Source organism: Siphateles boraxobius, unplaced genomic scaffold (genome assembly GCF_051911475.1).
Source record: "Siphateles boraxobius isolate OS27281-9 unplaced genomic scaffold, OSU_SipBor_1 53, whole genome shotgun sequence".
Taxonomy (NCBI): Eukaryota; Metazoa; Chordata; class Actinopteri; order Cypriniformes; family Leuciscidae; genus Siphateles; species Siphateles boraxobius.
The window spans coordinates 8,739,580-8,753,528 of NW_027509175.1; the positions used below are offsets into that span (position 1 = coordinate 8,739,580).

General features: G+C 37.0%; 1 protein-coding gene across 4 annotated transcripts in view; it reads left to right on the forward strand.

Annotated features, from left to right (window-relative positions):
* The first annotated feature begins 1,837 nt into the window (after positions 1–1,837).
* The window catches only part of LOC143714228 (caskin-1), a 60,226-nt gene continuing 48,114 nt past the window's right edge, over positions 1,838–13,949 (forward strand). For 3 of the 4 annotated variants that reach the window (XM_077205306.1, XM_077205307.1, XM_077205309.1), the window contains exon 1: positions 1,877–2,439. In XM_077205306.1, the coding sequence (XP_077061421.1) occupies positions 2,346–2,439 (94 nt within the window). In that variant the 5' untranslated portion in view covers positions 1,877–2,345. Of the gene's footprint in view, positions 2,440–13,949 lie in introns of all 4 variants that reach the window. The other variant, XM_077205308.1, reaches the window with a different exon arrangement.

Here is a 13,949-nt window from a genome sequence, read left to right on the forward strand (position 1 = left end):
GCCGCCAGATTCAGAATCAGTGCACTCTATGAACCATGGCGTTAACTTGAACTGCATTTCTGTCAGTGCGTGACTACAGCTCGTTAATAAACAACGTTTTTTGATTGATCCATTACAATCCGTCGTCATTTGCCAAGTGCACTTGGTCAAAAACATTTTTCATGTTGAACTTTTTTTTGTGTGTGTGTGTGGATGCTGCTGATAAAACTGCTTCACCGAGAATACAGAGACATGCATTTGTGTGTGTGTGTGTGTGTGTGTGTGTGTGTTTGTTTGTTTCTTTTGTAAAAGTTTCCTGGATATAACTTCCCTATTTAATGCACAATTTTCCTTTACAAATTATATTATCAGCATTACAATGTGAGTAAATGTAGCCGTGTAAACTGTAAGGGATGATGCCACCCTTCTAGAACAATGTGCATTTACGTTTAAATTGTAACATATTTAATATCATGGAATTAAAGTGTGTAATTAGTGTTAGCTCACTATCTTAGCCTTTTTCAGTGCATTTGGTGAATCTGATAATATTAGTGATTCTCATTTATCAAAACACTAACATTGATACCGTTTTGGAGAGAAATTGGGTATTTTTTAATCCCTCTATTTGATGCATTTTAAAAAGATGGATGATAGATATTCTTCAATCTTTCTAACAAAGTACAAAATATAATGTGAATTACAGTATGCACAATTTTTTTAAATGTATAAATTGTAGTGCACAGTGTTTATTGTAAGGGGTAGAATCCACAGCTCAGTACTCACTACTCACTACTCATGATTACTTTTAAATAAGCTACTCTTTTACTCTTACTCAAGTAGTTTTTTGGACAAGTACTTTTTACTCTACTCACACTGCATTTTTTGGAATGTAATGCTACTTTTACTTGAGTATGTTTTTTCAGTACTCTTTCCACCACTGCCTGTCCCTAACCTTACCGTATTCCATCTCAATAGCAGCTAAAGTGTTTTACAATACAATATGAAAACAATAAGTACATTGTACTTATTTTTCGATGCAAGTACATAGTACTTAAAGCCACTTAATAAAATGTGGGACCAAAATTCGAATGTATCGATTTCCTTTTGTGGTTAACATTGTGCTGAAGAGTTGTGCATGTACAGGTTGTGGATGGCTACATGAAGGTATGACACTATGAGCACTGACTGCGTTAATGCCATTGACAAGTATGTTAAATAAGTTAGCTTGTGTTATGTTAGCTGTTTATTTTAACTGAAAATGATAAATAATAATAAACGTGACATGACTTTACTAGAGTGCCGAATTGCAGAGCTTGTGCAAACATATTCACGTTGCTATGATCAGATGCTTTTCTTATACTTTATTTAAAAAAATGCTTGCTGTTGTGTTTTTTGTTATTGAGAGGAAAGCACGCAGCAGATATTTCCATATTCATCTAAATGTCACTCTCAGCAGAGTGGGCGGCATCAGATGTTCGCTAACAGTATGTCGCTGCTCATGTATTTCGAACTTCATTTTTGCCCCAAAGCGAAGAACGAAAAATAACTCCACAAGTATTCGGGGCCTTAATGATTTTAAAATCTTGTGTTTAATGCTACAAATTATTAAGTTCCCTTAACTCACAGTTATTTGTTGGATGAACATAATTTCATTTGAAATTGTCATAGCTCAAAAAGATTGATGGTTTAATTACAGTTAGTTGCAGTTTTTTGTTTCAGATCCCACATGTTCACTTCACATAGCATGCATTTTTTGGTAATGTGTTTTTACTATAAACTATTAGTTTTTTTCTAGTACTAATTTTTTTTTATTCTAGTCATTTATTTTAAGAATAAATGTTAAATCAGCTTGCCATACACACACAGATAGTACACACACACACACACACATTCATGCGCACATGAGAAAGGGACAGCGGATTACAACCTCCAGCGCCCGCGCGCACATCTGCCTGGATGTTTACGTAATATATACGGTCTCTCTACGAGCTTCGGGTCAAAGAGACGGCTTCCGTTTTGATTAACACAACATGTGATATTTTTGTAACGAGCCATGTCACCGTGCGTAAATACGCGAAAGGTTTCCGCGCCGTCCCTTTAACCTGAAATCGATTGGATTCTGTCAGTACGCAATAAGACCCCTTTCGTCGTTCACGACTGCGTGGCCGCCACTGGTCACTTCACTGGGCATGTAAACGCGTCTTGCGCGTCTCTGCGCACACGACCTTTTAACGATGAATGGCGAGGATGTGCTGGCGTTAACGGCACCGTTATGGTCGCCTGGTCCCCTGAAGATGCGCTGGATGTAAAAGTATAGCCATGACTGCATGTGTGAGAGAGGGTGCTTGAGTATGTGATTGAACAGGATGGGGAAAGAACAGGAACTCTTGCAGGCGGTGAAGACGGAGGATCTGATTACCGTCCAACGGCTCCTCCAGAGACCCAAACAGGGCAAAGCGAGTGAGTATAACACCCACCGATCTTAAATGTCTCATCACACCCTTCACACACCCCCTTGCTATTGCTTCAATGACCACTTAAACCGACGCGGCTTTTGGATATGTGATATTATATGGCAAAACACTTTGCCTTAGCAAAATAAATTAATGTGTGGTGAACAATTTCGTGCATTTTTAATCAATTACCTCTTAAGGGCATGTAGAAAAATGACTTTGTAGGCCTTCTGTATGTTAGTGTCGTATTGCTATGGGTCTATGTGTAGGATTGGGAACCGATCATCGTTTCTGGTTAAGGACCGCTCACATTTTAAAACGCACCGAAACAAAATTATTTTTGTAGCGTTCACCAACGGATATCTTGTTTTTTTTCGGAGCACCCTTTTACGTCCAGAAACGTTCCGTTAGTGACTCAAAATCATACAGCGCGGCAGGGTCATCCAAATTACTCTGGAGTGAGTCGGTTCTTTTTAGTTTATTATCAGCGCAGACATCTACATTCGCTGATAACGGAAGCGTTCCACTTTTGTCGCGTCGCTCATTGTAGATGGATCGTCAATACTTGATGTCTGTGGCGGGCCGCGCCGAATCCGCTTTGATGTCCAGATGAGCGCGCGCTCAGATATGGCAGGTGGCTCAAGATCGCCAAAGATTAAAGAGATGGAGTATTGAAGGAAACATGTGCAGATTGATATTGGCATTTTACAGTTATGGCTCATTAAGTACCTGACTATTTTTCATATTATATAGATTTATAATGTCGATAGATAATATCTTTATTTTATATCAGAGTACCTGCTATTCCTATCAGATAGCTAGAAAGGTTGTCCTTGTTTTATTTCCAGCTACCTGTAGATAGAGATAGATAGATAGATATATATATATATATATATAGATAGATAGATAGATAGATAGATAGATGGGAAGGGATAGATAGATGGGAAGGGATAGATAGTTGGGAAGCATGAGGCTTGGGAAGGGAAGAGGGATTATATTAGTGAAAAGCGCCAGATGTCAGAGTAATAAAGTGTGTGAGTACATGAGAGAGAGAGAGAGAGAGAGAGAGAGAGAGAGAGAGAGAGAGAGAGAGAGAGAGAGAGAGAGAGAGAGAGAGAGAAGAGGCCACTCACGCAGCTGTTTGGGCGTCTGTCCATTATGAAGTGTAAAGGGGCGTTCACGCTGACAGCGATTATTAGAGGTCGCCAGGTCACATTAATATTTGAAATAGGTATACCGTATATACGTATTGCTATGTGCCATCATTTAACTATATAAGCATCCACACCAATGCACAATAACATTAAAAGCATGCCTGCAGTTTTGTGGTCTGTCACTTTAAATGTTCAAGGTCTTTAAAGTAGAATGGATTCTGATTGGCTGTCGGTGTTTTTATCTTTCATCAGCTGGAAAAATTGTTTTGAAAATGATTCCATGATATAATTCCTCTGTGGCCTTATCATTATTGTGGTGTGAACTGCTATTCCTTTACATTTAGAATGATTTTAAATCTGTTGTATAATAACAATGTATAATATACATTAGTTATCATCCTTGAATCATCCCTTAAAATGTTCTGTTATCATAGTTATCGTCCTTGGTGTAAACGGGCCTTAAAACAGACAGTTTTATCTATTTGCATCCATATTGAGGATGCAGATAGTATTTTACTGTTTTGGTGGGTCACAAATCATGCTTGTTTGGAATAGCTTTTCCTCTTATTTATACAAGGAATCCTATACAGTCCTATACTATACATACAGTGACTGTTGCACAAGATCAGGCCCACGCCACACAAACATACGCGCACACATGCCTATAATTGAAATGCAATTACCACTTCCAGTGCTGGGTAACATCCCAGGTGGTCAGAGATGCATCTCCTGCTATGTTAGGAGGGGCAGCCTGAAATGAAAGCAGGCCACTCTCTCTCTCTCTCTCTCTCTCTCTCTCTCTCTCTCTCTCTCTCTCTCTCTCTCTCTCTCTCTCTCTCTCTCTCTCTCTCTCTGTATATGTGTGTGAAAGAGACAGTATTACAATAATAGCTACTGAAGATGCCCTTCTTTTCCTTGTGTTGGTAAAGAAACATAAACCTTTTTTCTGGTGCATTTTTAGACACCATCATCTAGAAAAAAGAGCACAGATTTTTTGTATGTATACCTGTGGAGTGTGTGTGCTGAATAAAGACCTGAATGAGAACATATTTACCTTTGTAGATATTCTTTTAAGAGAGTAGTTATTGTTTTCCTCTGAAGGCATAGTAAAAGTGAGGATCAGTTGGTGTGTCGGTATGCCAGACTGCATACATCCTTTCTGTGATGGTTGCTAAACCCTTGCTAACACCTTTATGTCAATGTCCAATATGTTCTGCTGTTGGGCTGTAGATGTTCTCATCTCAGAAAGCTACATCATCTCTCAAGAGACTCATAAATTAAAATGTATGCTCTCTAAAGGTTTATTACATGATCTCCTTGAACTTTCTATCCCTTGACCTTTGATACCGTTTCCCTTATGCTTCCCTTGAAACTACATCAGAAAAAAAGTGAATTCAGCACAAATTTTGCTCTGTTAATTAGAATATATAATATCTTGTATATCTTTATATATATGTAGTTGTTTCAACTGTAGTGTCCGAGGGAGTGGCCATTGACTCTTGAATATGGATATTTAGGTAGGCAGGGCAAAAAACAAGGATTTGTAAATAGTTGATGCTCGTAATTAATAAGGCTATAGTTGCTTTTAAAGTTCAGTTTAGTGTTACTAATGGGGTTGTGTGCTAATTTTTGCTGTTTTATTTGAAGCCACCATTATGGAGGTTAGCGCTTCTAATCAGTCTAAACCTTAAATTTGTTGGCTTTACTGGGTACATTCCCAACATTTCTTTTGAAGCATTGTCTACTTTTGTGTAATTATTGTATTTTTTATGAATGAACGTGTAGATTTGCGTATAACTGACCTGATATAAAGTACGTTTAACTAGTCATTTCTATGTAGATACATCGCTTCTGTGATTCCACATGCCTTTAAAATGTTTAAAATCAAAAAGTATTTTATACTCTTTTAAACAACATGTGTTGCTCACCATTATCTGAACAAATTAATTCAGTAGAGCAGATGTCCATAGACCTCCCAAAAGATTTAATTAGTGCCTGTAAAAGATACATATATCTTAAGCAGGTTGATTTGACACTGTTGCTTCGAGAAACTCCTTGTTCTAGAGCAGTTAAATGTTGTTCTTGCATGGACAGTTAACCACTGATCATTGACACCAGGGCACTTAAAACACCTGCTACTGCGATTAGCATATAGAGCAGTAACTATATTCCAGTTCTGTTTGAGCATTTCCAAGAATTTTCCTGTTTAATATGACTGAATTAACCTGACTACATCCGATACATCAATTAATGTAATTTAAGAAAAAATAGCTTCAGTAACAACACTTAGTTTATCTTTTTGTGCGTGTAATAAAAAGTCTTATTTGATTTGGAGATTGTGAAATAATTCATTACTTATGTTATTCCAAATCTTTTATGAATGACAAGCCACGCGCAGATTCATTCAAGCAGCAGAACAGATGGAAAGCAGGGACAAATAAAAGCATTTCAGAAATGTTTGTTCACAGTATAAATGGCTCTCAAAAATCCATGCACAAAGTAGCACATTTGACCTATTTTTAGTATATTTCTCTCTGATTTCATTTTCACATGGTTCCCAAAGGGCTTAAGAAAAAAAGAAAGAAAAGAAAACCCAATTGGACTAGATGTTTGATAATTTACTAGCTAACAGCATTTGTAATAGTTTTGTATTTTTTTTTTAAGAATGAACATGTAGATTTGCTTATAATTGATCACATATGAAGTGTAACTAGTAATTTGACATATTTTTTGTATATTTCTGTCTGTGATTTCATTTCATGTTCCCCAAAAGGTCTTAAGAGATAAAAGAAAATCCAAGCGGACCAGATGTCTGATAATTTACCAGCTAACAGCCTTTGTAATAGTTTTAAATGGTAATTTGTATATATATGCTGGTTTGTGTCTGCATTTAAAGATTAGTATATTGTAATATAGCCATAAAATAAAAGATGGATTGTTGCATCAGATACGACTGCAGAAAACTTGCTTAAGGCTAGTTTTCTTGGCCGGATTATTAGTTTTCTGTAAATGTGAATTTTCTGACAGGTTATAGGCATGAGTGTCACTTTAAGAAGTGATGGGGACAGTGGAGTTGAATATGAGGATTGAATGTCAAGTATTAATCATCTGTCTAACGTGACATTTTTCAATTGGGGGTCCTGTGAGGGTTCTTGAAAGTACTGCTTTGGGTCAGTGGACTAAAATGTGAACAAAAAATATATTAATTTATTATTTTATCACTGTTTATTTCTAAATGCAGTTAATTTCTTCTATTGTTTTTTAATTGAAAGACGCTACGACATGTACTGTTTTCTAATGTTATAAATAGGGGCATATTATGACCTTTTACAAAGTCTCAATTTAATTTTCGGGGTCTACTAGAATTGGTTTTCATGCTTGAATGTTCAAAAAACACATTATTTTTTCAGATATTTCATATTACTGATAACACCTCAGTAATGCTCTGTTAAGTTCCAGTCTCTGCTTCCGAAAAGTGTAATCTGCTCTGATTGGCTGGCTGGACCAGTCTGTTGTGATTGGTCAACCGTTTCAAGCGTGTTTGGGAAATGTCACGCCCCTTGCCATAACTGCGAGTTTCATCACACTACTAATGTATCTCAACCAGCCCTTGTCCTTTTTTTGCGTATGCGTTGGGCCGAAAATTATTTAAATTAAGAATATGTTCATTCCTGGAAGAAAACTCAAGACTACAATCGAGGCTTTTCAGAGAGTTCAGAAACAGTTTGCACTGATATAGAGAAGAACTCCTTTTTGAGTGACTTTGTGCTTTGTAACATTGCAGACCTCAAACAGCAACATTAAACACTAAAGAAAGTTGCATATAGCATAAAAACATAATAGCTCCTCTTTAATAGAAGTTATTAGAAAGAAGTTCCTGAGTTGGATAAGGTTGGCGTACTTTGGGCAAGTGTTATCACTTTGTGTATGAGGAATTTAGTTTTCTAATCTTTCTATTTTAATGAACCAAACTTGCATCTGTGGATGTTTATCACGAGTGGCGGCACATTTGTTTTGTGATTTCAGTACAACAGATAGCTAGTCGGAGAAAAAACGCTGATGCTTTCTGCTTACTGATAACAACCTCATTGATCAGTCAGCAAAATATTAAAAATAACAAATTCCAGCAATAACTCATTCATTATGCATACGCATACACAAACAAAATGAAACCCATGCTTGACAATTGGAAATGCTTCCCCTGTATCAGATACATCCTTTTCGAGGTGAAAACAGGTATTGTGTTTGTAGATTCACAAAGTTGAGTGACGTTTTTGGACTACAGTTACATTTCTTAACATGAACTTACTTCATTCATATTCATATGTAACTGTTTTTCTGCAACTGTACCTCTTCACAGGGCCTCATCTTTGCACAGTGTGTGTGTGTGTGTGTGTGTGTGTGTGTGTGTGTGTGTGTGTGTGTGTGTGTGTGTGTGTGTGTGTGTGTGTGTGTGTGTGTGTGTGTGTGTGTGTGTGTGTGTGTGTGTGTGTTTGTGCTCTAGCCACTGTGTATGGTGTGAGCAGGACATTCCCAAACCAGCGAAAAGAAAATGCCAGAACACATCAGCTCAACCAGCCATGAACATCAATGCACTCTCAGAAAAAGAAAGAGGGAGTGAGAGACAGAGAAGGAAATACTATTTATCTCCCCCTAAAGGAGAACACATGAGAACACGCAGGACTTCATAGACAGAAATGTTTGTATGCGTATCTCACATCCAGGGAATACATATCACTACACGACAGATATTCACCCCGATTGAGACTGGTACATTTATTTAATGGTACATTTACATCTTTTGCATTTAACTCTGTGATGCATGGTGAACACTACAGATTTGTTACTCTGAATTTTTTCATTATTATTTCCATATTATTAAGAAATGGAATCATTATGTTTGTGTTTAGAAGTTTAAATAAATGCAAGTGTTGTTATTGTTAATTTAAATTGAATTAAAGGTAAAATAAAATAAAATAAAAATATTATCTGAAAAGCTTGAATTTAAATAAGTTAAAATGAAAATTAGAAATTTTGTCTTGCCAACTAACTGAAATAAAAGTTGAAGTTGAAGTACTAAACTGGCTGAATCTAAAACATTTGAATCTGGCTGAATCTTTTTACATTTTTGGTTCCTTGAATGCTGTCTGACCTAAGTAGATCAAATCAGAAGATGGAGTGTGTTTAGTAGCAGTTCAATTACTTGCAACCAGCTAGAATTATTAAAGTTTTAATCCAGCTCTTTCATGCTGTCACGGTGGGTTGCAGGAAGGCAGATGGAGACAACGATATTTTTTAGTAATTAAACACAGGACGCAGAACACAGGCAGAACACACACACACACACACACACACACACACACACACACACACACACACACACACACACACACACACACACACACACACACACACACACACACACACACACACACACACACACACACACACACACACACACACACACACACACACACACACACACCCAAGGAGTGGGGGGAAAAGAACAAAGGAGAACAGGAACCAATCAAAAAAGTCGAAACAAACACTGACACGTGACACATGCATCCATAACTGTTGAATCTTTAAAGTGGGTCTTACGATGGCTTCCCCTGTGCTGGTTTTGTCATTGTCAGAGCTTCGCATTGTAAAATCAAACTGATCCGTCCGCCGTTGAAGCTGACACTGATTGGTTGGTCAGTAATTTTCCAAGACAAGGAGGTTTCACTGGACTTGAGAATTTGAATGCTGAAGATTCATCTGTATGTACAAGGCCAAGTGTGTGCGGTGGTGCAGGACAAACCTGCACTTTCAACAGGGTGACACAGATTCCTTTACTTTGACCAGATCCCTTGTGTCCTTGAGAAGGGTACTTAACCTTTTGCTTTGGCTCCATTCTGAGTATCAATACTCCTAAAAAAAACATGATATATCCAAATCATAAAGGTGAAAACGGCGAAAGAAGATCATTCAGTACAAATAAAATTTTGCAACCTCCATTCCCTTGTCTAAATTGCAGATTCATATAAGCTGGTCCTTTTCATGGCTAATATGAAACAGTTGGTGGCAGATGTATTTCATTTATTTGTTTTCTGTTTGCAAGTCAGAGCATAAAACGTTTCATACATTTAAAATGTCAAAAAACATTTCCCCCCCTGTCAAAGCAGTTTTTTTTCTTCTGTTGACTTTAGTTGTCCACTTCACTGTGGCATTCTAGAGACAACGCTGCTATGTAAAGGTAGTAGACTTTAACAACATTCCAGTATTTACTTGGTAGAGTGTATGTGATTGGTTGGGCAAGAACATCCATTCATTCATTCATTCATTCATTCATTCATTCATTCATTCATTCATTCATTCATTCATTCCTTCCTTCCTTCCTTCCTTCCTTCCTTCCAAACTTCCTTCCTTCCAAACTTCCTTCCAAACTTCCTTCCAAACTTCCTTCCAAACTTTCCTTTCCAAACTTCCTTACAAACTTCCTTACAGACTTCCTTCCTTCCTTCCTTACAAACTTCCTTCCTTACAAACTTCCTTCCTTCCTTCCTTACAAACTTCCTTCCTTACAAACTTCCAAACAAATACGAATGGGTATACAAAAATGTTAATTATGTGGTAACAGCGGTTTTACTATAGTTTAATTGTAATTTTATTAAAATTTTGAATTAGCTTTTATTCCTTTCTTCCTTTCTTCCTTTCTTCCTTTCTTCCTTCCTTTCTTCCTTTCTTCCTTCCTTCCTTCCTTTCTTCCTTCCTTCCAAACTTCCCTCCTTCCTTCCTTCCTTCCTTCCAAACTTCCCTCCTTCCTTCCTTCCTTCCTTCCAAACTTCCCTCCCTCCTTCCTTCCTTCCTTCCTTCCTTCCTTCCTTCCTTCCTTCCTTCCAAACTTCCCTCCCTCCTTCCTTCCTTCCTTCCTTCCTTCCTTCCTTTCTTCCTTCCTTCCTTCCTTCCTTCCTTCCTCCCTTCCAAACTTCCTCCTTCCTTCCTTCCTTCCTTCCTTCCTTCCTTCCTTCCTTCCTTCCTTCCTTCCTTCCTTCCTTCCTTCCTTCCTTCCTTCCTTCCTTCCTTCCTTCCTTCCTTCCTTCCTTAGAAACAAATACGACTGGGTATACAAAAATGTTAATTATGTGGTAACAGCGGTTTTATTATAGTTTAATTGTAATTTTATTAATATTTTGAATTAGCTTTTATTTTTGTATTTGTCATGTTAGTTTTAGTAAGCTGTTAGCTGTTTCATTATGTGCTTTTGTATTTTAAAATATTGCTATTTAGGTGTCATTTATTTTTATTTTATTTTTATTTAATTAAGTTTTACTTTCTATCCATTTCTAGTTAATAATTATAGTGTTTCAACTTCAACTTATTTCAGTTTATTGCCAGGACAACATTTCAAATGTTTGGTTAGTTTTAGATTTTCAACTAATATTTATATTTTGTTTTGTTTCAGCTTTATTTTATTTAACCCCAAATTTAACTAAAGAACCCTGTAGAACAAACTAGCTTGTTTTAAGTATTCAGATGACATACTTATTAAATCAGGCAATAATATTGGTCTAAAATTGCTTCTTCAATAGAGTAACATACATTCTTTTTTTTTTTATTTACTCACGAGTGCAATTGAAAACCCCTTCCGTCCACATGTTGATAGAAGTAAAGGCATAGGAAAACAACTCATACATTTCCAGGCAGCAGCAGTGTGGTATGCGTATTGTCTAGCACCTGAAGCTGTTGATGTTAATGTGTAGTAAGATATTTCGGAGGTTATGGTAGGTCAGCTGGAGTCTGGACAGCACTGGGTTTTGCTGCATTGAGCTGAGTTTGACAGGTCTTGTTTTGCAGATGAAAATAGAACTAGGCAGCTCTTCAGTAAAATGACTTGTTGTGCTGGTTCCGCTTGTGTCATTTTGTAAAGCTTTTGTGGGTTCATTCTGGGATTTGGGAAATAACATCTGAAACATCACACCAAAATAAACATTCTGCCATCATTTACTCACCCTCATGTTGTTCCAAACAGTTATGTGAGCATTTAAGTCGCTACTCACAGAAAATCGTATCTATTTTATGGCTTCAGAATACTTAATTAAGCACTTAAGTAATTAAGCACATATACTTTTATTACAGAAGCACCAGACTTTCGAAAGTTTTTACTTAAATTGGAACATAAAGTCCTCAAGTGCACATTAATACTAGCTGGTTTGTAACTTATACGTAAAGTCCCACCAAAGAGCCTTGAAACGCACAGCTTTATACAATATTTTGACGTAATTTCCACAGGGCGGGACATATCGAACAGTCCCTCCCCTTTTTTAAAATAGCCAATTGTGTATAGTTTATATCACTACTAAACTAAAATATTTAGTAGTGCATGAGCTGGTGCCCCTTTACGTCACAGCTAGGCGAAGTTAAGTAACTTACTGTAAGCAAAGCTGCTGCAACCGGCTCCTGGTTGCTATATGCTTTAACTGAATGGAAAATAGATGTGTCAACGTTCTGCTTCTCTTTTTGTCTTTAATGTAAGAAACAAAGTCAAACAGTTTTGGAACAACATGAGGGTGAGTAAATGATAACAAAATTTCATGTTTGGGTGAGACTTTTTCAATTTGATGCTGGCTTTAAAGGAAGCTTCTCATTTTGTTAGATGATTCTGCTATGGAGAAACGACAACAATAACACAGCATGAAAGTACTTCATAATCTCCTACAAACATAATTTCAACTCGTTTGTGATTTTGTCCTCAGCTGGGATTGTCTCTTAAATAACTCAGTGACTTTAATGAGGATATAATCAATCTGACTCAAATAATAGGGAGATTACCATCATAAACATAGGGAGCATGTTTAAATAATCCTCCACACAAATACAATATAAGCAGCCGCTTCGCTCTTCCAACAGTTCTTCCAGTAAATATATTTTATACTCAAAATATTGTGATATTGCTTGTGAAATAGTATTTGAGGTCAAAGGCTATATATATAGGAAATAATTTGCTCATTGTTTTTCACTTCCGTGTTTTATGTTGTTTTTCTCACTCCTGAGATGAACAACTGGTGTTTGTGTATGTGGAAACATTGTACATGCTTAAGTACTGTTATGCATAAAACTCTTTGTCAATTGAGTGACCATGGCAATGCTGAGCATCTGTATTGGCTCAGACTAGAGCCGTGTGTCTGGGCATCGGGCATATTGCACATCCGTTTTTTATCCTCTTAAGGCTCTATGTTGGTGTGTGTGTGTTTTTTGGTGGGGTAGGCTAATCCTTGAGGTGATGAGAAATGACCAGAGGAACAAAAACAACACTGTTTCTGCAAGAACTTGTCTTTTCTTGTCGTTACATTGGATATTATTAATATAAAATTACTTATCTCATTACTATGGTGCACATACACCAGCTAGAAGCATGTCTGCCAATCAGAATATATACAGTAGACCGGAGAAACAAGAGCGCAGCCATCTTAAAAATTTTGCATCGCTGTTGAAGAGTAATTACTGGTGAAGTGTAGAGTTAATGAAAGTTATGTAATGTTTGAAGCGGATGTTATAACAAATGGCAGTAGACCGGAAAGATTTTCAAACGAGCTGTTCATTCATAAATACATAAGATCTTACCTTAATCCTTAATGCTGTGGAAATACAAACCGGAAGACTGAACACAATGAGCACAGCGCTAAAAAGGGGCAGGGCTACATGAGGTCCATAGAGTGGAGAGGAATTTTGGACCAATGAGATGTCATGGTGGGCGGGGCTATGTAGCACAACACATTTGAAATAGAAACCAAGCGATTGAGAAAATATCCTGAACTAGTTTGGACAAAAACTTTGGGATTTACATTGATGAGATAACTTTGTCTAAGATGATACATAAATGAGACATACAGTAAAAGTATAAAGCTATATCTTTTTGATAATCAATGGATTGTTCTCTGGAGAACTTTTTAAACAAGTCTATTTAATCTCATTACTATCTAGGAGGAACTTTTCTATGGGTTCCCTCATATGTATTTTTAGAGTTTAGTGTGAAAGTGACAGTCACGTGTACGGCATGTGAGGCCAAACTAGTGGAAGAAAATGGTTGTTCTCTCCATGTTTCTCTCTCTCTCATTTTCTTTTCACAGTCAGCTTGCTTCAGCTTCAGGCCATGGCTGCTTTAAACTGAACACAGTTAGATGATGCTAAGGGATGCTGAGGGAGTGTGTGTGCGTGTATTGTGAGAGTGTGTGTAAATATGCAGTGCACACTAGTCCTTTTTTTTGGTGGTATTGAAGAGACCGTGGTACATTTACTTTGACACAAAGAACCAAATATAACTCGCAGATTTCAAAGGGAGTAAAGTGGTAAATGTTGCAGTATTCAGCATGTGCTTTGC